Source organism: Amyelois transitella, chromosome 22 (genome assembly GCF_032362555.1).
Source record: "Amyelois transitella isolate CPQ chromosome 22, ilAmyTran1.1, whole genome shotgun sequence".
Taxonomy (NCBI): domain Eukaryota; kingdom Metazoa; phylum Arthropoda; class Insecta; order Lepidoptera; family Pyralidae; genus Amyelois; species Amyelois transitella.
Genome location: NC_083525.1, coordinates 8,763,379 through 8,790,064, shown reverse-complemented (window position 1 = coordinate 8,790,064; position 26,686 = coordinate 8,763,379). Strand labels below are relative to the sequence as shown.

Below are 26,686 nucleotides of genomic sequence, written 5' to 3'. Positions count from 1 at the left end.
TTTGCGTGTATCCCGCTACTTCGACAAATACAGTCAACGCACCAACACATATTGGATACTAATTTTCAATTCACAATAACTTCTCTTTCCCTTAACCGCGTTTAAAATATTAAAATGTTTTTTGGTTTCTGTGACTCTTCTTTGATCGCCCCCCCTATCAGTTTTTGGAAAAAATATTTAAGTAATGTACAGATTTTTTTTTGTCTTATATGTATAGATCAAAGTCGTAGTACCTACTTTTTAATATTATTTATTTTTTATATACCGTTTTTTTATATTTTTTGTTTTTTTTTAAGTACTTACCTACTTTTGTTATATACATCTAACTATTATTTTCTTGTTTACTTTTTAAATTATTTATAGGGACGCTGCCCCCGCCGCCGCGGCCGGCCCGTACCGTGCCGCAATACTAATATCATGATATCTCCTAAACTATATGTCTAAATAACACACTGTAAACTGCAAAAATAATCTAAATTAAATGCTCGTGATGATGAACTTACTTATTTTGATAAGGATTTATGTATTATTGGTTATATCACCAGTTAAACATCACCCAACGAATTAAATGTTTTTTAATACAGAAAAGTAGTTTTTGTGACTTAAATAAAAAAGCTGGATATATGTCATCGCGGACTTTTTTGTAGAACTAATAAAGACCAATGTTTTTGCTATACATTGTTCTTACTTGTATCCAACGGTATAAGCGGCGCACGCACAAATGCAATCTTCAATTAGATTTTTTTTGTGACTTCTTGGACATAAATCGCTATAACTCAGCTAATATAGTTTCAATGTATTTCAATTATATATAAAAACCTGTCGGAGAAAATACTCTTTCTATTAGTGAAAACCGCATCAAAATCCGTTGCGTAGTTTTAAAGTTTTATGCATACGAAGGGACTACAGACAAAATGGGCGACTTTGTTTTATACTATGTAGTGATAAATATATACGGGACAAATTACACAGAGATATTGAGTCAGCCTCGAAGTAAGTTCGAGACGTGTGTTACGAGATACTAACTCAACGATACTAGGTATATTTATAATAAATACTTATATAGATAAACATCCAAGACCCAGGCTATATGTATAGTATGTTAAGCTGGTGACATTGTCTTGTACAGACAATAGGTGGGAGGGCCGCCGGCGACTCCGCGACCACCTGGTCTAGTGGGATTACACTGTACTACACTATTGCTGGATAAGCGATTAAGGCCCTTCGTTCATTGCGATACGATGCGATCGCAAACGATGGAAACAGTTGGTTGACGTAATCAGGAGTCATGATACTCAGCTATGAGTGTCCGATTAAGAAGAGAATGGTGTGAAGAGAGTCGGTGGTCGAATACCTTTTAAAATGCGTGATGTGCAGAAAGGCACAGGTTCAAATCTCACCTCGGCCATGTACCAATGACTATTTTCAAAAGTTATGTACTTTGAATACTAACCGATGCTCTCACGGTAAGTTAAAACATCGAGAGTAAACCTGTACATTCAGGCAACTGGATGTGTAACCATGATCGATCCATTACGAGGTAGGTTCCCCTGAAAAGGTTCTGGAGTTCAGATGGGAGTCGCTTCGTGTAAAAAATCTGACTCGCCCAATCCAGGATCCATGGTCAAAGGCATACCCCGAGCTCCTCTTCAGAGTGGTGAGGATGCAACCGGGAGTAAAGACAGGAAGAAGAAGAAGCCTGTGAAGGGTTAATTCAAAGTACCAGTGTTGTACCTGTATTAAATAGCAGGTACCCATCGCCGTGACTTTTTAGATACAATTAACTTGTAAACCTATAACTGAAAAATCTTTGCCCACGAATAAAAAAGTTATAAATAAACAATAGAATCAGTGTCGAGTAGTACAATGTGCGATGGCCCTTACTTTAAAACAATTAAACTAAGTACGGTACAATAATTAAACGCCTGACCATTTAAGTACTCTCCCTGACGAGACATAACTAAACTCTTGCGGTAAATAATTGTACGTTAATATAGTGACATGGTTTAAATTTGAATTACAGTGGACCACAAAGGAAATGGCCACTTCAATAAATAAACAATATGAAGATGAAATACTTTCATATTTGGCCCACCGTACAAGACATTTTTATGAAGTTATTTCAAATTTATAGGAAAACTTCTTCTCCTCGCAGCTTCGTCTGCGTGAATTTTACAAAAAGTGAATAATTTAACGTTATAAAAAAAAGCCCATATAAAAAGCAACGAATACTTCGCATACAAAATAGTACAGGTTTTCGCAAATCCCACGGGATCTATAGTTTTTACCGGGATGAAGAGTACCCTAAAGTAATAGTAGTATGTTTTTCTCCAGAATCCTAATTATACACATTATTTAAACGTGTTCACCCTTGCCCCAATTTTGTATGCGATCCTCTTATTGTCAGGTTGGCTGGAAGAGATCCCACTCAGGGATAAGCCTTTGTACTGTACTACTGTTTTATATTTGTAATGTACTCCTTCAGTGAACAATAAAGCATTTACTCACTTACTTACATGTACTTATAAAAGTTATACATAATGAGTAAAAGATATTTATAACCGTAACTTACAGATAACATTGTTGGCGGGTCGTAGGTTATCCGGCCGATGACAAAAGGCGACTGTTGAGGCGCGATTAGTGCGCGATTGACGCATCTGCATTTTGTCGGGGTTCATAATTTATCTAAAGGTCATCTTGTTTGTGCGAAAATAGGCTTAGCTGAGTTAACGCGGGACGGAATATATTTATTACTATTGATACAAGCTTTCAACTTCAGCTTCGCCCGCGCTAATTTAGCGCCAGCTACAATAGAATGCAGGTTTTGCGCAAATTCCACGGGAACTGTAGATTTTACCGGAGAAGAAGTACTCAAGACTCTTTATTATATCTACGTACTAGCTGTGTCCGCAACTTCGTCCGCGTGGAATAGTTATTTTGGGCATCATTGAAGCCCTCAAAGATAAATAATTTTCCACACATTTTCCATTATTTCTTTGCTTCTTATAGTTGCAGCGTGATGTTATATACCTAGTCTACAGTCTTCCTCGATAAATGGTCTATTCAACACAAAAATAATTTTTCAATTCGAACCAGTAGTTCCTAAGATTAGCGCGTTCAAACAAATAAACAAACAAACTCTGCAGCTTTATAATATTAGTATATATAGTATAGATGAGTATAGCCTAGATGAAACCTAGATGAAATGGCCTTAGATATATAAAAATTAGAGTCTAACAAAGCCGGCGTCTATGTTATATAAAGTTCGGTAACAAAGTTTCGCCGTGAAAACGAGGCAGTTGCAATTTAGTTAACTCTTTTTAATTGAACTACAAACTTTTGGGAGCGAAATAACAAGGAAATTGTATAAAAGTGTTATAAAATGTTTGATACACATATCACGTCTTTATCTAGCGAAAGGGTAGACAGAGCCTTAACAAGACTGTGTCAGTTCCTATGTAAAAATCACGTTTGGAATGATGGCTTCATGATGGAATTGTGATTCAGATATGTCAGATGACAGGTGCTTAATGTAATGTAAAAAAAAAAAACAGAGGAGGTTGTAGCCCGGGGGTTCGCTTGCAATTTCTACTATGTATTTAAAGGCGGTTCAATTGTTTCACATCAAAACCATAAAACCTTTGCAGAAACAACTGTAGAATTAAACAGGAGTTAACCCTTTAAATGTATCTCATTTAAATAACAACGCGATGTTGGGGTCGCTCACATTTTACACAACTTCAGGTTGGCTGGAATAGATCCCACTTAGGGATAAGCCCGCCTTTGTACTGTACTACTGTTTTTATTTGTAATGTACTCCTTTAGTGAACAATTAAGCTTTTACTTACTAACTGATTTGTGTTAATGATTAAGACTGATCGAAAGGCTAATAAACTTGATTAACTTTGGCCTTTCAGTCGTTTCGAATTTGTTGGCTCTGTCTATCCCGTGAGTCATAAAGACGTGATTCTCAGTTTCGATTGCCTGTTTTTCGGGCATTTCGATACAAATAATAAATTCATATCCCTTGCGGGGTAGACAGAGCCAACAGTTTTAAAAATACTGATAGGCCTAGTTCAGCTGTTTGGCTTAATGATAGAATTGAGATTTAAATAGAGACAGGTTGATAGCCCATCGCCTAAAAAAATTAATCCCAAGATTATAAGCCTATCCCTTAGTCGCCTTTTACGATATCCATGAGAAAGAGATTTATTGATTCTGTTCTTTTTTATATTGGTGCCGGGAACCACACGGCGCCAATATAAAATTATTATTCACGTGTTAAGTATAAGTTATTGTATTTAATAATGTTTCGCTAATTAAATTATAACAATTACAAGCGAAAACCTTATCGTACGAACATAATTACTTTAATAATACATCATACAAAAATGACCAACACACATTTTTGCCTAATTATACCAAATTATGTTACATGCGTGTTTAATAATCCATTTGTCGTAACGTTATGTTAATTAATTTTAATAATTCGTAGTTACGTACATTAGTTTGAATATTAACCGATGTTATTACGGTGAGGGAAAACATCGTGAGGAAACCTACACATTCAGGCAACTGGATGTGTAATCATGATAGATCCAATACGGGTTAGGTTTATCTGAAAAGGTTGCGGAGGTCAGATGGGAGTCGCTTCGTGTGAAAACCTGAATCTCCCAATCCAGGATCCATGGTCAAAGACATACCCCGGGCTCCTCTCCAGAGTGGCGAGGATGCAACCGGGACTAAAGCCAGGAGGAAGATTACTTTAAAAAATTCTGTTGTTACAGGTTTAGGGCTGTCAATAAATAGCTTTTTAAAATATTTTGTCTACATAAAAAAAAGTAGTTTAGCGATATGATTTTTCTAACCCCCTTAAAATAAGGTGGTCCTCATTTTGACCTGTTTGTATGTATGTTAATTATTCATATATTCGCTTTTCGCTGAACTGATTTTGACGCGATTTTCAGAAACATGTTTGTTACACTTAGGACACGGTTTTACAAGTTAACCGACTTCAAGAATGGAGGATATCGATTGGAGGCGGATTTTTTTTACAAAAGTTACTTTTGCTTCAGGTAAACATTTTGAAACAGGACTATTTCATGTTGTGATATGTCAATGGTTTAATAATGAAGTCCTTACAGGCCGAACAAAGTTAATAAAGAGGTCAATGGGTCCATCCTAAGTCTCGAAGCATAGTGGTTGAGGGTGCAACAGAAGAGACAAACAAGATAATATCTTTAAGGGACAAAAAACATACATACATACATTATAGTCACAAAATAGATAGACATAAAATCGTTTAAAAACATTAATTGCGGAAATGGAAAATAAAATTAATTTCCTATTTGATTCGGTTATGTCGATAGTTGGAATTTTCCATATTTTGGTATACGTTATATAACATTAAAATTTCTGATAGATAATTTTTATATGCAACAAAGTTTATTTTTTTCATGAGAAATCTTATCAATTTCAAGCATCATTTAAAGAAACATGAAGCAAAAAATGATTTGCCCTCCGATACAATTTGAGCGCTCAGCTGATGCCATTTGTATGAGAAGTGAGAATTTAAGTTCTTAATTAAGTTTAAATTTGTAGTTTTATACTAGAGTTATTACGAGGAGTACCCGAAACCGCCGAACTTGCGTGAAGAGAGTTATGAATGTGAATGAAGCGCAGGAAGTATGCAGAGATCGTGGCTAGTGGAAAGATGCAGTCTCTGCCGCCTCCGGGAAAGAGGCGTTATTTTATGTGTGAATAGTTATTTTATAAATTAGGCTATTGTTAGAAATCACTAGTCAAATATTATTTATATCACATAACGGTTCCAAAGTTACATTACTTTATTCCGAAATACGATTTTACCCCGGATTTGGGTCAAAACCGGAAGTGTGGCAGCCCTACAAATGAAACATAAACCGGAAGGTCAAATAGTCAATTAAACGGTGTCAAAATAATTATACCTATTAATCGATTAGTGTCGTTTATAAAGGTAATGAGTTATTTTTATTTATTAATTCATTTTGATAATGGATAGGTAATTTTCCATAATAATCATCTGCCTATTTTAATAATTAAACTAGGCAGATGGAATAGGCAAAAAGTACCAGATGATTCCAGAAAAGAATGAAATATGCCTAAAAGTAAATAAAAAAAAATGGAAACATAATCTAACATCGTTAAAATTTCATCATCGTTAAAGCAAAATTATAGCGTTCACACCACTTTATTAACGCAATTTAATATTGCTCAACGTTTACCAAAACACAACCTTTGCGACAAGGAATTATAGCCATAAAACAACATTCAAGGACTCCTTGAGCATATATCTCACACTTTTTTACATTGTTTACAAACATTATTATGATGACGAATGATCCTAACATCTCAGAAGGCTCAATAATATCAACAACAAAAAAGTGAAAATAAATAAAAAAACTCACTTGTCACATATTCCCGCCTTTTCCTGCCTCCGTTCGGTTTCCACACCATTCATTATTTAAAAAGTTACACTACACTAGCACTTTAAAAAAAAAAGAACACACAATTTGACACCGAGAAGGCAAAGAGAGCACCTCATAACTTTTTAATTTTCCTGGCACACAGAAACTGTTTTTGGGGTTGTAAAAAAAAGTTTGTGTGAGTTCGCGATCTAATCTAAAGTTCGGAAGAAATGAAACGGAAAGAAAATAAAACGTCCGCTTGGTTCAAGACGCCATGAGTTTGTGTTGGCGCGTTCATGCCGCGTGGACGGAGGCCGTGGCCGGTGCCATAGATCAAGGCTGGTGAAGAATGGACAAATAATACGCGATCACATTACATTAAACAAAATACAACGAGATAATAATGATCATGGAAAACCTCATAACTTTATACTCTACTATTAATTGATAATGAGAAAATTCTATGTAGGTAATAGAGATTGGAACTAAAGGAAAAAAAAAATTTAAGCAAACATTTTCCAAGAAAAATTAATCAAAAAAACATGGGTAGATTGAAACCACAATGAAGCGTTTTAAATCTAGCCAATTTAATAAAAACAAATTTGCAAAGCTTGAGGTGACACATTGCAAAATGAGAACAGCCAGATATGTATGTACTTATATTAATATCTGTTTTCTCTCAAACGATTTGCATAAGTAGTAATAAATATACATACATACTTATAATCATATCTACATAATATATCCCTTGCATTGTACCCCACAAATATTTAAAACCTGCATGAAATAAATTTAATTGTTATTGCAAATAGAATCTATTAAAGCGATCCAAAAATAATCTATTCTAGTTCTCTGCCTACACTCGACTTTTTAGTCTATGACGAAAACCAGTTGCTCGAGCAAGGCAATTGCGCGCGCAAAGCGTTCACCGGCGCTTACGAGTATTGCCTTTTGCCCGCGACTTCGCACAAGTACAACACGATTTGTGAAAGTTTTTCGTCATCAAAAAAAAAAAACTTAAATTATTAGCCTACATAAAAAACCTATGATTTTTTGGGTGAAAGGTAGATTTTTTTTCTATTTTTATCTTTGAACTCTTACCTCGTAACCCTTAATCGTATTTACTATAACAGAGAAGTAGAACGACTGCAAGTTAATATTATATATAATAAATATTTATTTAATTTATAGCTCTCCTTTATTTACGCTGAAAAAACAAATTGACAGACATATTACCAACACGGAATAATATTAGTCTAAATAAAATAATGCATGCATTCGACAACTCTAAAGTTTGCGGCATTTACAAAAAAAAAATGAATTTTTACTGCGTGAGACTATCTTTCCAAAAGGTGTCCACAGCGAAATATGTGGAAAAAGATAACAACAGGTAGCAAAAACTAAGTTACAAATCGGCGAAGAGCGAGTCGGAATCGCGCAAGAAGGTTTTCCTACCGTTTATTGCTGTTTATTGAAATAAAACATTAAGATAAAATAGCTTAAAAATAATATGAAGTTTTTATAACAGCGTTATCTAGCGCAAATAGGTAGAACTGCAACGCGGTCAAAACATACCACGTTGCATGTCCATAATTAATTCAGAGAAATTAACTTAAATTATATATGCTGTCGATAGACACAACTTTTTTTGTATGGGAGCTCCCCTTTAATAATTTCTTGATTGTTATTTAATTATTTATTTTGAAAGGTAATATACAATTTATTGTTTTACCCTTAGTATTTTTTAATTTTTTGTATATTTTGCTATAGCGGCAATTAAAATGCATAATTTGAGAAAAATGAACTTTTTAGCTATCACTGTTCTTCTGTACATTTGAGATAGAGCCTGGTGACAGACAGAGAGCGGAGGCTTAGTAATAGGGTTCCGATTTTACCTTTTCGACATGGAACCCTAAAAATTAGGCAGGTCTAAAAACTATTTTATCTATCTTCTAATCCTATCTTACAAATGTTTGTAAAGATGTGTGTTCGTTATTTTTTCACGAAATCTTTAAATTTTGTATAAATTTGACACACGGGTGGAATATAACCTGAAATAAAATTATAAGTACTTTTTATCCCGAATATCTCACAGGAGCTAAGTCAAAATACAATTAATAAAGATTCATATTGTACCTTCTTATAAGCACTAACTGACATTCAACTGATGTACTTTATGATTATGCAATAAAGATTTTGAATTGACGATTAGAAATTTCTTAACGGATTCCATACGTACACATAACCACGTCTATATCCATTGCGGGGAAGACAGAGCCAACAGTTGGTGGTCTGACCCTGTGCAACACGATTTCATTCTTGAACCCTCCACAGACAATCTTAGAAGGTAGTAAGACAATAGTAACGTCGGCAAAAGCACGTACTCACTAATCAAACAAGCGAGAATCCACTATCGCACGATCATTGAGATTTATTCTGTGGACTCTACTCATACGGACGCGTTTTATTTGATTATATCAATTAATGTGACTTCCTGGTAAGAATCGATTCATTCTTAGTTTAGTACCACTGAATTAAAATATAATTAAATAATAATTTAATTTAATACTTATCTCATATTATGCAAATAAAAGTTTGAATTTGAATTTGAGTTTGGTACCACTATTAAAGATCCCTTTCGTCCCGGTGTAAAAATTGTATTAAATTATTACTGTTACGTCCTATTTTGTACTACCTGTGCCCGCGACTTCGTCCGCGTGGAATAGTTATTGTGGGCATCATTGAAGCCCTCAAGGAAACTTATTCATAAGTTTCCCGTTTTTTTTCGTATTTACACAAAAAAATTATTAAGGATTAAAAAAAATTCTTTTCGTATCAATTTTATTCAAAAAGTTTACGAAACTTGACTGAGCTAGTTCTGCTATTGTGTCAAACCAAAGAACAAAATTGCGTTAAAAAAAAATTAAATCGCTTTTAAATAAAATCTAAAATATTGGAAATAACGTTTTTTAATGTACCTATTAATATAAAAAAACATTAATTTTCTTTTTCATATTTTTTTTATTTTTCTTTTCTTTTCACGTACTTCATACGTAACTCAAAAACAATTTCGTATCACTTGGCCAATTGAAAGTTATTGCTACTAGTGCGAATATACAGACATACATAAAATTCATACGCGGAAAGTAATTGGTCCGAAATAACACCTAAGTAATATGGAATTGAACCCATTTACTTATTTATAGATAACCTTTAATATGTGACCTTTTACGAATATTGGGGTGAACGTTTTTAGGGTTTTTAGTGCCGTGTGGTTCCCGGCACCATTACAAAAAAGAATAGGACCACTCCATCTCTTTCCCACGGATGTCGTAAAAGGCGACTAAGGGATAGGCTTATAAACTTGGGATTCCTCTTTTAGGCGATGGGCTAGCAACCTGTCACTATTTGAATCTCAATTCTATCACTAAGCCAAACAGCTGAGCGTGGCCTATCAGTCTTTTCAAGGCTTGGTAGCTCTGTCTACTCCGCTAGGGATATAGACGTGATCATATGTATGTATGTTTAAATCCTACCTTTCAAAAACACTTACTCTCTGCGAACGGATTGCAGGCACACACATCTACGGACGGTATATTTTGGGAATGTAAACATTTGATTTAGATACGAAACACAATTCGAGCATTCCGCTTTTATACCGAGATTAACGTTCAATTTTATGGTTTCTATAAAGCTTTTTTTCTTTATTCAATATTGGATTAGGCATTTCAATATCACCTGATGCCGTGTGGCTCCCGGCACCAGTAAAATAAAAAAAACAATAGGACCACTCTATCTCGTTCCCATGGATGTCGTAAGAGGCGACTAAAGGATAGGCTTATTTACTTTGGATTCTTCTTTTCGGCGATGGGCTAGCAACTTGTCACTATTTGAATCTCAATTTTATCATTAAACCAAACAGCTGAACGTGGCCTATCAGTCTTTTCAAGATTGTTGGCTCTGTGTACTCTAGACCTGACACTAAAATGTTCCCGATTTTATGAAGGTTTTGATCAACTGTCCTCCTTCTTAGGTCTTCCCTTTCCAAAATTTTCAAGGAAATGTATCTTATATGGTGGTAAGCAAGAAGGGGTCTAAGCACTAAGACATAAGATGCGTGCACATTGCAAGCTCAAATAATGCCTATTCACTTTTGCCTTGAAAATCTCCAAGTTAAAAAAAATCCCCAAGTTGTGAATGTTGACATATTTAATACAATGTTCCAGTCACTTACATGTACTCAGTAGCTTCTAGCAAGATGTATGTCTCTACCTACCCCTCCGGGAGAGAGGCGTAATTTTATATGTATAAATGTACTAGTAACTCACTAATTTAGATAGAATTAATGGGTTGAAAAAGAAGAAATAAAAGAATGTTTTGTTTAGAAAGACAAAATCTATAATTAAGTTATTCTAATAAAAATAAAACCTTGTGAGAATCCTGTCATCTCGTGACCTTGCTAAAATCCTGTCAATGAAATCTAATTTTGTATTGGTTTCAATAAATAAATATTAAAAATACTCACTTTTGCTTTTATTATATTTATATACTTACAGATTTCGTACCCATAAACCTATTTACCCCATCACCTTGAGTTACTCCGATAACGGGCATTTTCCCGCAAAATGGGGTAATTTACCCTGACCTGCCATTCCCAATAAGTAACTTTTTCGGGTAGATAACACAATCGATAGAAATATTATACTTACTTGTTATTTGTAATCATTAAAAATATATGGAATATATCTAGACTTTCCTCCAGTAAACTCCTCTAGAAAAACAGTATCTTTTTGACAAATTCCATCAAAATTGATTATCAAAAATAAAAACATTTCTTCTTTCATAATATCGGTATGAACGATGACGATGACGGAAGGTTGTTGGAGCCATGGACTGTATTGGGATAGCTTACATACATACATAAAATCATCACGTCTATATATCCCTTGCGGGGTAGACATAGCCGACAGTCTTGGAAAGACTGATAGGGCACGTTCAGCTGTTTGGCTTAATGATAGAATTGAGTCCGTGAATCCCAAAATTATGAGCCAACCCTAAGGGGTTGTCGCTTTTTACGACATCCATGGGAAAGAAATGGAGTAGTACTTTTCTTTTTTTCTATTTGTGCCGTACCACACGGCACAAATGCTTGGTATAGCATCATAATTTAATAATAACGGAATTCATTCAACTTTAAAAGGTTATGTCTGGTTTATTTTAACGGTTATAAGCCTGAGATTAAAAAGTGATAATACTTTACTTCATTTAAGTTGAACCATTTTGAGTTACGCCTACAGGAGAATTATGGTGTAAATGCCAAGATTTAGTGCCGTGTGGTTCCCGGCACCAACAGAAAAAAGAATAGGACCACTCCATCTCTCTCCCATGGATGTCGTAAAAGGCGACTAAGGGGTAGGCTTATAAACTTGGGATTCTTCTTTTGGGCGATGGGCTAGCAACCTGTCACTATTTGAACCTGAATTCTATCATTAACCCAAATAGCTGAACGTGGCCTATCAGTCTTTTCAAGACTGTTGGCTCTGTCTACCCCGCAAGGGATATAGACGTGATTATATGTGTGATGTGTGATGCCAAGATTTAGGTACATCGAGAGCATTGGTGGTCGAATAAGTAAGGTGCCCGGTTAAAATGCGTGGACAAAATGAAATGAACAAGTTTTGATGAAATTAAGTACACATGTAGTATATACATATGGTCACGTCTATATCCCTTGCGGGGTAGACACAGCCAACAGTCTTGAAAAGACTGAATGGCCACGTTCAGCTATTTGGCTTAATGATAGAATTGAGATTCAAATAGTGACAGGTTGCTAGCTCATCGTCTAACAAAGAATCCCAAATTTGTAAGCCTATCCCTTAGTCGCCTTTTACGATATCCATGGAAAAGAGACGGAGTGGTCCTATTCTTTTTAATATTGGTTATAGTTACATATGTAGTATATAACCTGGAATAATACTTATTCCCAAAATCTCACAGGAGCGAAACCCCAGTTTGCAGCTAGATTTTAAATATATTTTTTTATTTCATCAAATAAATGTAATTTTACTATCATTCACACTAGGGTGTGCAGCATCAGTTGCCCTAAAACAGAAAACGTGTAACATTTTGATACCATAAATTGGTTTTGAGGTTATGATCGATCACCTCCCGTTATCTTTAGGGAAATCATACGCAGAAACGTAATTGTCGCTTAGAGAGTACATTTTCTTATACAAAAATAAGTAAAAACATTATAAGAGCAAGTCTGTTTCCGAAGAACTATGAATTTCCTTGAAATTATACTATTTTGCGTTTTCTGAACTCCATTAGTCCTTTTAAATAAATAAATATAATATACGGGAGAAATTACACAGATTGAGTTAGCTTCGAAGTAAGTTCGAGACTTGTGTTACGAGATACTAACTTAACGATACTATATTTTATAATAAATACTTATATAGATAAACATCCAGACCCAGACGTGGCCTTTCAGTCTTTTGATGACTATTGGCTCTGTCTACTCCGCAAGGAATATAGACGTGTTATATGTTATGTTATGTTTTTCATCAAAACACCTTTGTGTTAAAAACTATTTAACAAACATTAAAATTTTCACTTACCATACAAATATCAAAGTTAGACCCTTTTCAGTTTAGAAATACAGTTGTCTACATGACTTCAACTTTGTTCCACGTGAACAAAGAACATCTGTACTCTATGATGTCAAAGGGAGGCGTTTTTGCGGCAAGAGGCGGAGTTTGCCCCGGGGCGAAGGGAAAATTTAAAATTTTGCTACACTGTATTGTACTGTGAAGACTTTTGGCTTTCATTTGGACGTTAAATATTATACATACCTACATACATACATATAATCACGTCTATATCCCTTGCGGGGTAGACAGAGCCAACAGTCCTAAAAAGACTGATAGCTTACGTTTAACTGTGGTTTGGTTTAATGATAGAATTGAGTTTCAAATAGTGACATGTAAATCTTTAATTTTATATTATTTTGAATTTTTGACTTTGAACGTCTAAATATCAAAACAATCGTAACTAATATTACAAATGCGAAAGTAAGTTTGTTTGTTACATTTCCGCGCAGTAATTTCAAAACCTTTTTATAATTTAGCGTATATATACCTAATTAAGAGTCTGGAGAAGACATATCTTTTGTCATTTATACTTAGTTCCCGTGGGATTTGCGAAAAGCCTGTGTTATGAGTAGGTGGCGCTAAAATACCGCGGGCGAGGCCGCATGTAAGCTACTAAACTAAGCTGCTAAACATAATTATTAGAATCTTTAGAAAGATGTAATCTCTGCCTACCCCCTCGGGAAAGAGGCATGATTTTAGGTAATATTGGAACTCTCTGTTATTTTTTTTTAATGTACAAACTATCAACTATTATATCTTCTCAGATGATATCATAAAATCACGCACAATCTAAGTTAATTTGTTGACAAGATGGCGTCTCGACGCTTAAATTACTATAGTGTTATGACCAACTAATCTGAATAGATACACAAAATACTATAAGTTATTCTTCAGCCTTGTTCTGTCACTTGCCATCACAATAATAGATATTTCTTTCTAAGTATTATTAAGAAAATGTAGATAACATTTTTGATAATTTATGAGAAAGAACACGACGTTTTTTTAAGAACTTAAATAAGGTTAGTTACTCTTTCACGGACGGATTTCGATTAAATTTGGTACATGGGTAGATTATAACCTGAAAATTCAGGGAAGCACCGGGGCGCAGCTAGTATATAAGTATCTTCCTGCATTTCTTTATAGAAGAAAAGTTACTATCCGTTACTTATTAGTAAAATAATAATAACACTGTGTTATCTATAAATGTGTTGGTCTATGCCCGTGCCTTTAATTGGCTCGTAAATTATTTGATGATGATTAATGTTGGTATTGGAATCTATGCGTTTATTAAACAATTTTGTGTAATACTATGAAGGCCACGTTCAGCTATTTGGCTTTATGATAGAATTGAGATTCATATAAAGTGACAGGTTGCTCGCCCATCACCTAAAAGTAGAATCCCAAGTTTATAAGCCTATCCTTTGGTCGCCTTTTACGACATCCATGGGAACGAGATGGAGTAGTCCTATTCTTTTTTTTATTGGTGCCGGGAACCACACGGCACTCATTGTTGGTGAAGCAAACTACTATTTTAATAAGACTTCGGTGTTATTATAATAACATAATTTAAAACGGTAATCTACTCATTTCCTTCACATTATGATACATTGTAATGTTTGTTCCGTGCGGTTTTCGGCACTTTAGAATAGAACCACTTCATATCTTCCCCATGGATGTCGCAAAAGACGACTAAGGGATACTCTTATAAACTTAGGATTCCTCTTATAGGCGATGAGCTAACAACCTGTCACTATTTGAAACTCAATTCCATTATAATTCAAACAAAAAATCATAATTTAAACACATCAAAACATCGTTGCCTTTCAGTGTTAACAAGACTGTTGGCTCTGTCTACCCCGCGAGGGATATAGACGAGACTATATGTGTGTAACATTCGTCCTTATCTCATTTAGTTGTGCATTTAACAGCTGCACGTTGCGTACCACATCTGATCCGCAGCTGAGAGGCTCTGACGTCATGTTTCGTCAGACAGATTCTCTTTATGTTCATATAAAGACGGGAATACACTATTAAAACTAATATTATGATGAGAAGAAATATACTTTTATGTACTTGTTTTTTTGAAGAGCACATACATAAATACACCATCAGTATGGATTTCCACTTGCTACGATCCTTGCAGACCTCTCCCGCTTCCTCAATACTCTTTTCATTTATATTCGACTTGCTGTGCCCGCGACTTCGTCCGCGTGGAATAGTTATTTTGGGCATCATTGAAGCCCTCAAGGATGAATAATTTACCCCGTTTTTTTTTTCACATTTTCCATTATTTCTTCGCTCCTTATAGTTGCAGCGTGATGTTATATAGCCTTAAAGCCTTCCTCGATAAATGGTCTATTCAACACAAAAAGAATTTTTTAATTCGAACCAGTAGTGCCTGAGGTTAGCGCGTTCAAACAAACCAACTCTTCAGCTTTTTAATATTAATATAGATTACGGGAACTCCTAACACCCCCATTTTCAAGACATTCGACATTTGGTCCCCCACTTTTACAGTCAGCTCTCCCTTACAAATTCTTTTCGATAATTATACATAATCACATCTTTATCCCTACGGGGTAGACAGAGCTAATAATCTAGCAAAAACTAAAGCCCAATCTTAGCAGGGCTTTGATGGAATTAAGATTTCACTACTGACAGATAAACCAATCCCTTAGTCGCTTTTGACGACATCCATGGAAAAGAGATGGAGTGGTCATAATATAAAAGTGGCGGGAACCACACGGCAATTTGGACACACACTGGCCACTAACGTCCACAAGTAACTAATTAATTTGCCATTAATTTAAATTTCAACTCATATACATATGTAGTTTCTAACCCTGTGATTTGAAAGCCTTACAGTTTGTTATTCTCAATCCAGCTTTTGATGCATTTACAAGGAAATTATGTTAATGATGCTTTTATGAGAAGCCAAGATTGTGCGCGGTGCAACGTGCCAGAATTATGAAATAGTATGCGAGTTCGCAATGTTAGAGAGGTTTATTTGTTCAGCATTTGCATGAAATATAAATCTTGTGGTTAGTTTATTTTGACTTATTGTAGGTATGTTTAAGTTACTGTAAGTTTAATTCAAAGATCTTTTAGTTTGAATTAAATCAAAGTAGTGCCCTTTTTCGAGAAACGCTTATTCTGGGAAAAGTAATTTTGTAATTTAGTAATTTTTTTACGTCAGATTTAAATGTGTTACTTACAAATTACACAGATTAAGGAAGTCCCAAGTTCGCTCGAGATTTGTATTCCGAAATACTAACTCAACTATACAAACATAGCCGTGTGGTTCCCGGCACCAATAGAAAAAAGAATAGGACCACTCAGTCTCTTTCACATGGGTGTCGTAAAAGGTGATTAAGGGATAGGATACTTGGGATTCCTCTTTTAGGCGTACGCTAACAACCTGTCACTATTTGAATATCAATTCTATCATTCAGCCAATAAATTGAGCCTGGCCTTTCAGCCTTTGATGACTGTTGGCTCTGTCTACCCCGCAGGGGATATAAACGAGCTTATATGCATGCACGTATGTATGTAACTCGCAATTTTGTTTCAGTAAATAACAGTTGTTCATTGAATCAAATGTACGATATGTATTTTGTAATTTCCAATGTTGTCTACAGACCCGCCTGTACGGAAAATTGTTTAAATTTCTGCCTGCAGGATTTAACCGGGACGTCAGACAAGCGGCAACGCTGTGTGTGTCAATCAATGGGAACACACAGGTGCGGTGTAGGGAAGAGAGGTACTTAGACGATGTTTTTATATCGATATTTTATTATTGAATTATACCTCTCTATAGGTGACCACCTTCAGAAGAGTATACTTCAATAATGTTTTAAATATTATAATTTAATTTTTCGCTTGTACTGATGCAACCTATCTGAAAATATACGGTTTTAATTTCATTTTATTTCAATAAAAAGTTTTTTTTTAAGTTTAATTTTATTAAACGTTCAAATTAAAATATTGAAAATTTTCATTTATAAGTATAGTTAATACAAAGTAAATAATTCATAAAAAATATTACATTTGATGATCAATCTCACGGAACAATAACATATTTTATTTGATGATCCTGAAAACCATATTTTTTAATACTGATACTTAATTGGCTATAGTACGTTCCTATAATTTGGTATCATACATATCATATGCTAAATAATTAAATAAATAGATATATACAGGACGAATAATACAGATTGAGTTAGCCTCGAAGTAAGTTAAACACCTGTGTTACGAGGTACTAACTCAACGATACTTTATTTTATAACAACACTTATCTATTATAGATAAACATATACAAGACCCAGGTAAATCAGAAATTATATTTAGGTGATGTGACGTAAATAAGTGTCTTATTGACACTCTATTCTATCTATTCTATTTTATCACAAATTGTTAAATCTTCCATAAAAACATTGTAATATATTTATTATCACTTACATAATTATAATTTCCGATTTACCTGGGTCTTGGATGTTTACCTATATAAGTATTTGTTATAAAATATAGAATCGTTGAGTAAGTATCTCGTAACACAAGTCTTGAAATTCTGTTATGTTTTTATTTAAAAACAAATATTTACGATATAAGTTAGGATAAAAATATTACCGTGAAACGCAATTAATTAACTATCGATATTACGTAACGCCCATCACTAGATACACCAATTAACATGTGTTCAACCCGACCATATCGAATGCCGCCTATAGTTATACATACATAGTTATATGTATATTATAGAGGACGTTGGAAATTTCAATATATTTGTAAACTTTGTCATCAATTTCAAAATTCACTTTGTCTTTTTCTTTTTTGTTAAAGCCTACATTGTTCTGTGTTAGGGTTCTATAGCAGAAACGAAATAGGACTCTTATGAAGGATAGGTTGTTTATGCTTAGCGGGGTAGACAGAGCCAACAGTCTGTGTAAAACTTATAATTCGAAAAAGGTTTTTTTTACTTCTAATATGATTCATTGAAAAAAATCTCATAATACATTGTTTACTATACTGGCATGAATAGAATAACGAATGTGGAAGAAGCGAAAGAGGTAAGTATGCAGGGATCGTGGCAAGTGGAATGATGTAGTCGCTGCCTATCCCTCCAGGAGAGGCATGATTATATGTATGTAAATTATTTTCGTTACATCAGCTTGGTCAAAAGATATAGCCTTTACATACATACATACATATAATCACGTCTACATCCCTTGCGGGGTAGACAGAGCCAACAGTCTCGAAAATACTGATAGGCCACTTTAAGCTGTTTGGCTTACTGGAAGAATTGATATTCATATAAAGCGACAGGTTACTAGCCTGTCGCCTCAAAAAGAATCCCAAGTTTATAAGCCTATCCCTTAGTGGCCTTTAACGACATCCATGGGAATGAGATAGAGTGGTCCTTTTTTCTATTGGTGCCGGAAATATTTTTATGTCGCGAATATTCGTCTATTTTAGGATATCACGAGGGAAATTCATCTGTTAACATTGACCTAGAATCCTTAAGTACGGCGGCAAACAATGTCTTACAGAAAAATGTAAAGCAAAAATTTCTGAAACCCGAGTTTATTCTAAGAAATATCAACTTGGGATTCTTTTAGGACAACGATGGCCTTGAAACCTACCATCTGGATCTACATACATACATAATACATACATATACATACGGTCACGTCTATATTCCTTGCGGAGTAGACAGAGCCAACAGTTTTGAAAAGACTGAATGGTCACGTTCAGCTATTTGGCTTAATGATACAATTGAGATTCAAATAGTGACAGGTTGCCAACCCATCGCCTGAAAAAGAATCCCAAATTTTAAGCCCATCCCTTAGTCGCCTTTTACGACATCCATGGGAAAGAGATGGAGTGGCTATTCTTTTTTGTATTAGTGCCGGGAACCACACGGGCATTACATACATACATTATAATCACACATTTATTTATCCCTTACGGGGCAGCAGAGCCTTCAGTCTCGAAAATACTGATAGGCCACGTTCAGCTGTATGGCATAGTGATAGAATTAAGATTCATATAACAGGTTTGAAGAAGAATAGGTACTTACTAAATTTATTAGAATTTCCTTTTTGATTTATATCAAATGGCAACATTTACATAGTTATCCAACCTTAAGCTTTCGGTCTTATAACAATTGGCTCTGTCTACCCTACCCCGTGTATAGTGCCGTGTGGTTCCCAGGTGCCGTGTGGTTCCCGGCACCAATACAAAAAAGAATAGGACCACTCCATCTCTTTCCCATGGATGTCGTAAATGGCGACTAAGGGATAGGCTTACAAACTTGGGATTCTTTTTTAGGCGATGGGCTAGCAACCTGTCACTATTTGAATCTCAATTCTATCATTAAGCCAAATAGCTGAACGTGGCCATTCAGTCCTTTCAAGACTGTTGGCTCTGTCTACCCCGCAAGGGATATAGACGTGAACATATGTATGTATGTATGTACCCTACCCCGTAAAGAAGTGTAGTGTAAGTCCAACTCGCACTTGGCCGATTTTTACGGACTACAATTATCCTAATAGGGTATCTTTCAAACTAGTGAAATGTGATTGGAAAAGAGATTTTGAAGACACCTGAGACCCTTATTGTAATGAGGTAAGGTACATTTATTCAGAAAATACTTTTTTTTATAAATATCTACGGGACAAATTACACAGATTGAGTTGGTCTCGAAGTAAATTCAAAACTTGTCTTACGAGATCCTAACTTAACAATACTATATTTTATAATAAATATTCATAAAAAAAAACATCCAAGACCCAGGTCAATCTGAGAAAGTTCGTTTCTCATCATGCCCTGGCCGGGATTCGAACCCGGGACCTCCGGTGTTACAGACAAGCGTACAACCACTGCGCCACAGAGAACTTAAAAATCTCTTGGATAAGTTCTTATGTATCCAAGAGATTTTAAGTACTCGTAAGAATTTTAATACTCTTGTAATAATTCGCTAAGTAAGTTCATGTCCTTATTTTTTTATTGAAGTCTCATCTGCTTAAAATTAAAATAAAATAATACAATAAAATTTTCGTAAATTTTTTGTAGTAAAATTGCAGTAAAATTGTAAAAGTTCACTGAAGAAGCTGCATCTAATGCCTGCCTAAAACCTGCTGTCTAATAGCGGGTAGAACCTGTCAATATTTCTCAAAATGAAGGATCGATATAAGATAAATAATGAAGGATTGATACGCCGGATTGTCGAAAGTTTTGGCGCGCCTTTGACACAAACATTGACATGATCGAGTGACGACCTACTTGCGAACTATGTTTGAACAAGTTACTTTTATAAATGTATCAAGTTTCAATAAGATTATTGATCAGATAAGTCCCTACATACATACATATAATCATGTCTATATCCCTTGTAGTGTAGACAGAGACTTGATAGGCCACGTTCAGCTGTTTGGTCTAATACTTAAATGATAGAATTGAGATAAATATAGTGACAGGTTGCTAGCCCGTAGCCTAAAAGAAGAATCCCAAGATTATAAGACCATCCCTTAGTCGCCGTTAACGACATCCATGGGAATGAGATGGAGTGGTCCTATTCTTTTTTTTTTTTATTGGTGCCGGGAACCACACGGCACACACCTTTTCGTTCCGCACAAAATACAAACATAACATTCGAGGAATCAATTTATTATGCAATTTACATAGTATTGTCTGCAATAGTAAAGTTTCAACTCGTGTACTCGAATCTAATACACGTGTTTTATATCTCGCGAACTATGTGAATACACAGTGCATCACTTTCAGTCCAGTGTAAAATATTTAGTATACAGATACATTCCTTTAACTGTTAAGAGCCTATTATGGTTGAAATGTGTAAGGTACGTACATACATATTATCACGTCTATATCCCTTGCGAGATAGACAGAGCTGTCTTGACAAACTGATAGGCCATGTTCACATGTTAGGCTTAATGATAGAATTGAGGTTCAAATAGTGACAGGTTGCTAGCCCATCGCCTAAAAGAAGAATCCCAAGTTTATAAGCCTATCCCTAAGTCGGCTTTTACGACATCCATGGGAATGAGACGGAGTGGTAATAGAAAAGGGTGTGTTAAGATGGTTGTGTCATGTGGAGAGGATAAATGAAAGCAGGTTGACTAAGCAGATATATAAGGAGAGTGATTTCTTCTTCTCGCTCCTAATAGTTGCAGCGTGATGTTACAAAGCCTAAAGCTTTCCTCGATAAATTGTCTATTTAACACATAAATAATTTTTCAATTCGAACCAGTAGTTCCTGAGATTACCGCGTTCAAACAAACAAACAAACTCCTTATCTTTATAACATTAGTATAGATGTGTGCGAGTGAGTATTTTTTTTACTATAATGTGCCATATTTTTACCTTTTATATTTTATGCCTCGGCAAAGGACGAACTTGTGCTGGAGTTTCTAGAACGCACTTCAACTGTTCCCGACATTTATTGATGTCGCGAACAGAATTATAAGAAATACGTTGTAAATTTTATTGTGTCATTGCAGATATCCCCCTCTAATCCTAATATATAATTCTGTATGTCTGTTTGTTACTTACTATCTTAACTTTGTACATTCAATTTCCGGTGCCTAGTGACATCACATCTTTGAACATGTCAGAGAAACCATTACTCCCTTTGATCATGGTGTTCAGCGTGCTCTCTCAGTGCGGATGTCATTAAGAGCTTATTACATTACATTACAAGCTGTTGCCTACAACTTTGTACATGTCAAAAAGTTATTTAATAATCTATTCGTGCCGTATGGTTCCAGGCACCAATAGAAAAAAGAATAGAAAAAATACCAATAGAAAAAATCTCTCTCCCATGGATCTCGTAAAAGGCGACTAAGGGATAGGCTTATAAATTTGGGATTCTTCTTTTAGACGACATGGTAGCAGCCTGTCACTATTTGAATCTCAATTCTATCTTAAAGCCAAATAACTGAACGTGGCCTATCAGTCTTTTCAAGACTGTTGGCTCTGTCTACGTTATACTATTATATTATACTATCGTTAAGCCAAATAGCTGAACGTGGCCATTCAGTATTTTCAAGACTGCTACCCCTACAGGCTCTGTTTATCCCGCAAGGGATATAGACATAACCATATATATGTATGTATGTTTCGGGAGAAAAAGTTTAAGTTGTTACACAAATCTTAGAAATATTAATCAAAAATTGCAATTTAAACAAGAATCATGACTAATAAAAAAGAATCTCAAATTTATTAGCCTTTCACTTGATAGACTTTCACAATCTGCGAGAAGCAGAAGCAGATGGCACACACTTTGTAGGTACCAGACCAGCATAAAAGCTAAAACCTCTAGGTAATCACGGACCAAAGACGAGGGACCAGACGAGGAGAGGGAATTCCATTGAATGATATAAGTTTTGTCACCTGGGTATGTCTGCGAGCCGTGGCGCCCTCGCTCTCCGCACTGCCCCTCCGATAGGCAGTAAGCCCACCTGGAACAGACAGACAAACAAAATAATTAAATTAATAATAAATTCGTTGAGTTGTGACCTTTTTGTATTGCTGCAACTCACACCCTAATTAATTTGTATTTCATATGAAATTGTAAATTGTGTGTAGCAAATCAAATAAATGAATTATCTATCTATCTATCTAATATATAGAGGACAAATGACATAGATTGAGCTGTACCCAAAGAAAGATTAAGACTTTTTCATCACCAACACATCAGGGAGTAAGTACCGACCATGGTCACAATATTACTGGTGTACTAGTGTTATGGCTGCGTTGGCGCGGTGGAAACTTTATCCTGCGGCATACATTCATACATACATATAGTCACGTCTATATCCCTTGCGGGGCAGACAGAGCCGACAGTCTTGAAAAACTGAAAGGCCACGTTTAGCTGTTTGGCTTAATGATAGAATTGAGATTTAAATAGTGACAGGTTGGTAGACCATCGCCTAAATGAAGAAAACAAGTTTATATATCACAATCATACAACGCAAAAGTTTGTAAGTACTCGTATTAATAGGTTGAAATTCTGAATGTAGGCTTCACTATCACTACATAGTATAAAACAAAGTCGATTTCTTTGTCCCTATGTCCCTTTGCATGCTTAAATCTTTAAAATTACGCAACGGATTTTGATACGGTTTTTTCAATAGATAGAGTGATTCAAGAGGAAGGTTTATATGTATAATAACATCCATTAAATAGTGGAGAAATACTGTTATTTTTGAGGTTTCTAATGTGATGTCGTTAATTATCATATTTTTACCGCTTACATTGCAAATTTTGCAGGCTGAACCCTACGAGATTTATCAAAATAATTTAATAATTATTTGTACACATTGAAAAGGTCTACAGAAAACTCCGCGATGGTATATGTCTATATCTCATGGACATCCCACAATACATTTACATACATACATACATACATATAATCACGTCTATATCCCTTGCGGGGTAGACAGAGCATACAGTCTTGCAAAGACTGATAGGCCACATTCAGCTATTTGGCTTTAAGATATGATTGAGATTCGAATAGTGACAGGTTGCTAGCCCATCGCCTTAAAGAAGAATCCCAAGTTTATAAGCCTACCCCTTAGTCGGCTTTTACGACATCCATGGGAAAGATATGGAGTGGTCCTATTATTTTTTGTATTATTTTGTCATTTACTTTTTACGACAATCAGCATTGCACCCGTGCGAAGCCGGGGCGGGTCGCTAGTTGAATAATAATACTTTCGTGACGGCAATCATCGAAACGGAACCATCAAGAGTTACGACTCCAAACGGGGTATTTCATGCCCGAATTAGCCAACGAACTTCGGCGGTTAAATTTTGTTTTGACATGCGATGGGAATTGGTATAATGTAAATGGGTTTGAGGATATCGTAAAAAGAAATGCTCCATTTTGTTACAACTATGAAATTCTTGAAAGTTAATTACCTACATCTATTTATAATAGTTCAGGCCTCGATAATTATACTAGAAGGTGAATTACGAGAATGCCAGTTCAGTTTTCTTTAGTTATTATTCATTTAACCAAATGTATTTAAGCGAATAGCAATTAATGTATTTGCAATATAAATATGTAGATTTGAAACGTCCAAGATAAGATAATGGTACGTTACGTGCGCGTTTAATAACTGTATTATATATAAATAGAATAATGCAATGCGAAAGTTTAAAATTGTTTATAAAGAGGAATGAAAATGAAAATATTTTTTTAATTGGTGCCGTGTGGTTACCGGCACCAATAAAAAAAAAAACAATTAATGCCAAAAAGCTGAGCGTGGTCAATCAATATTTTTAAGACAGTTGGCTCTGTCTCGTAAGGGATATAGACAATTAGACATGACTATATGTATGTATGTATGAAAATGACTATGTTCGTGCCAAAAGGCGTAAACGCTGTCTAGTGAATGATTGTTTGACTGACAAGTAAACTGACCGAAAGTATGTAGGTACTACAATATATTTTACAGATACCGACTTAAAGTTATTCTTTTTTTTAAGTTTTTAATTGGCAAAGGTCAATCTGAAAACGATTATATACCCTGTAAATTTCTCGACCTTGCTGGGGAACCAAACTTAGGAGGAAATAATTATCACTTCATCAAGAGACCATCGAATTAGTTATTCACCTACAACACGGGAATACTTGAAGAATACGAGACATGTACTACAAAAATAAGAAATCCAAGCAAAATCTGAATGTAACTTGTGAGGAGAGTAATTTGGGAAGTTTTGACTTAGCACTCAACATTATGTTTTGTATGCTGGAGGAATGACAAAGTTGGCGAGAATTGTGTTAGGAAAATTACGCGTGGCAAAGTTTGTTTGTTTATTAAAACTTTATTGCTATACACGTAAAAAGAGGGGTGCGTGAAAATATTTTTTTCAGGGTCATTTCTTAATATCTTCCTCCTGGTTGGATCCTCATTTCTCTGGAGAGGAAACCGATGTGCAGCTTTTGACCTGAAAGTTTTTATACGAAGCGACTTCCGTCTGATCTCCGCAACCATTGCAGAACCAAACCCATATTGCATCATGGTTACACATCAATTCACCTGAAGGTTTCCTCATGACGTTCTCCCTTACCGTAAGAGCATAGGTTAGCAATCAAAATGCCGTAAATCGGCAGCAAAGTCTCTTAACTTCTGTTGTAGATAGACGACTGAATAACAAAGGATACTATTCTTTGAAAGTCTTTTTTCCTCTTGACAGGTACATCCTTACCGTTCTGGAGAGGAGCCCAGGGTACGCCCTAACCCAGATCCAGGGTTGGGTGAGTCAGGTTTGTACACGAAACGAACCAAATCTTTGCAGGGGAACCCGTTTTGAATCATGGTTTCGAAACCAAGTACCTGAATATGCAGGTTTCCTCGCAAAGTTTACCCTGACCGAAAATCAATTGGCGCCGCACAGCCTCCATGTTTTTTTTAACGTCAATTTTCTAAGAACACTTGGGCTGCTGACAAAGCTAACGATACATCAACTTTGTCAGTCTATTCAGATCAATGGTCCAGTTCAGGACGATATGAGGTAGGTACTTAATAAAGAATATTACATATAAACATTACAGATGCCGCGCCGTGTGGTTCCCGGCACAATTAAAAAAAGAATAGGACCACTCCATACCGTTCCCATGGAAGTCGTAAAAGGCGACTAAGGGATGGGCTTATAAATACAAGATTCTTCTTTTAGACGACGGGCTAGCAACCTGGTACTATTTTGAATTACAATTTTATCACTGAGCCAAACAGCTTAACGTGGCCTATCTTATCAAGACTGTTCTCTGCTTTGTCTACCTCGCAAGGGATAAAGACATGATTATATGTATGTATGTATGTACATACAGATACAAGAAATGCGGGCAAAAGTTAACCATTCATTAGCAATTGATTAATAAAAATTTCACTTTCTTGATTCTTTGAGAGCATTGAATAGAATACTATATAATTTAGGAATGAGTAGGCGGGTTCAGTTAAGGTGCAGTCAGATATACCGTTACGGAAATAGCCGAGGCATTTTGCCGGAACGACCGATCTGCCCAAGGTCAGGGCGGCGCCCTACATTCAAAGCCCGCGGCACAAGACAAAACCTGAAGCGATTTTATGAGCCTTTACCGCTCGAGATAAAATGAGAACCTCATTTATCAGAAATTAAGGTCCTATTATTTTTTCTGTTGGTGCCGGGAACCACACGGCTCTAATAGTTTCCATACCATTCCATCTTTTTTTCATGGTTGACATAAAAGGCGACTTAGGGATAGGCCTATAAACTTGGGATACTTCTTTTAGGCAATTATTTCAATTCTATTAGTAATCTAAAAGCTGAACGTGGCCTATTAGTATTTTCACGACTGTTGGCTCTGTCTACCCCGCAAGGGATATAGACGTGATTATATGTATGTATGTATATATATTTAATACTTAGCGTTTTCTTATACTTCTCAAGGAATATACAATAGTAATACATGTCAAATTCAAGTTACCTACGCCCAACAGTTTCGACTGTGAATTGCCTTCTGTTATTGTGTCATTCACTAACGCAAATTTTTTATCTATATTAAGTACATAATATTCCTAA

The 26,686-nt window shown here is 35.4% G+C and overlaps 2 protein-coding genes across 3 annotated transcripts in view; both read right to left on the bottom strand.

Annotated features, from left to right (window-relative positions):
- The window catches only part of LOC106137289 (calcium/calmodulin-dependent protein kinase kinase 2), an 82,784-nt gene extending 76,069 nt beyond the window's left edge, over window positions 1-6,715 (bottom strand). Inside the window, exon 1 of the mRNA XM_060950785.1 lies at window positions 6,447-6,715. Within this exon, the coding sequence (XP_060806768.1) occupies window positions 6,447-6,499 (53 nt within the window). The 5' untranslated portion in view covers window positions 6,500-6,715. The remainder of the gene's footprint in view (window positions 1-6,446) is intronic.
- LOC106140284 (poxin) overlaps window positions 1-26,686 on the bottom strand; it is a 209,168-nt gene that overhangs the window by 139,058 nt on the left and 43,424 nt on the right. The gene's annotated exons all lie outside the window — the stretch shown is intronic.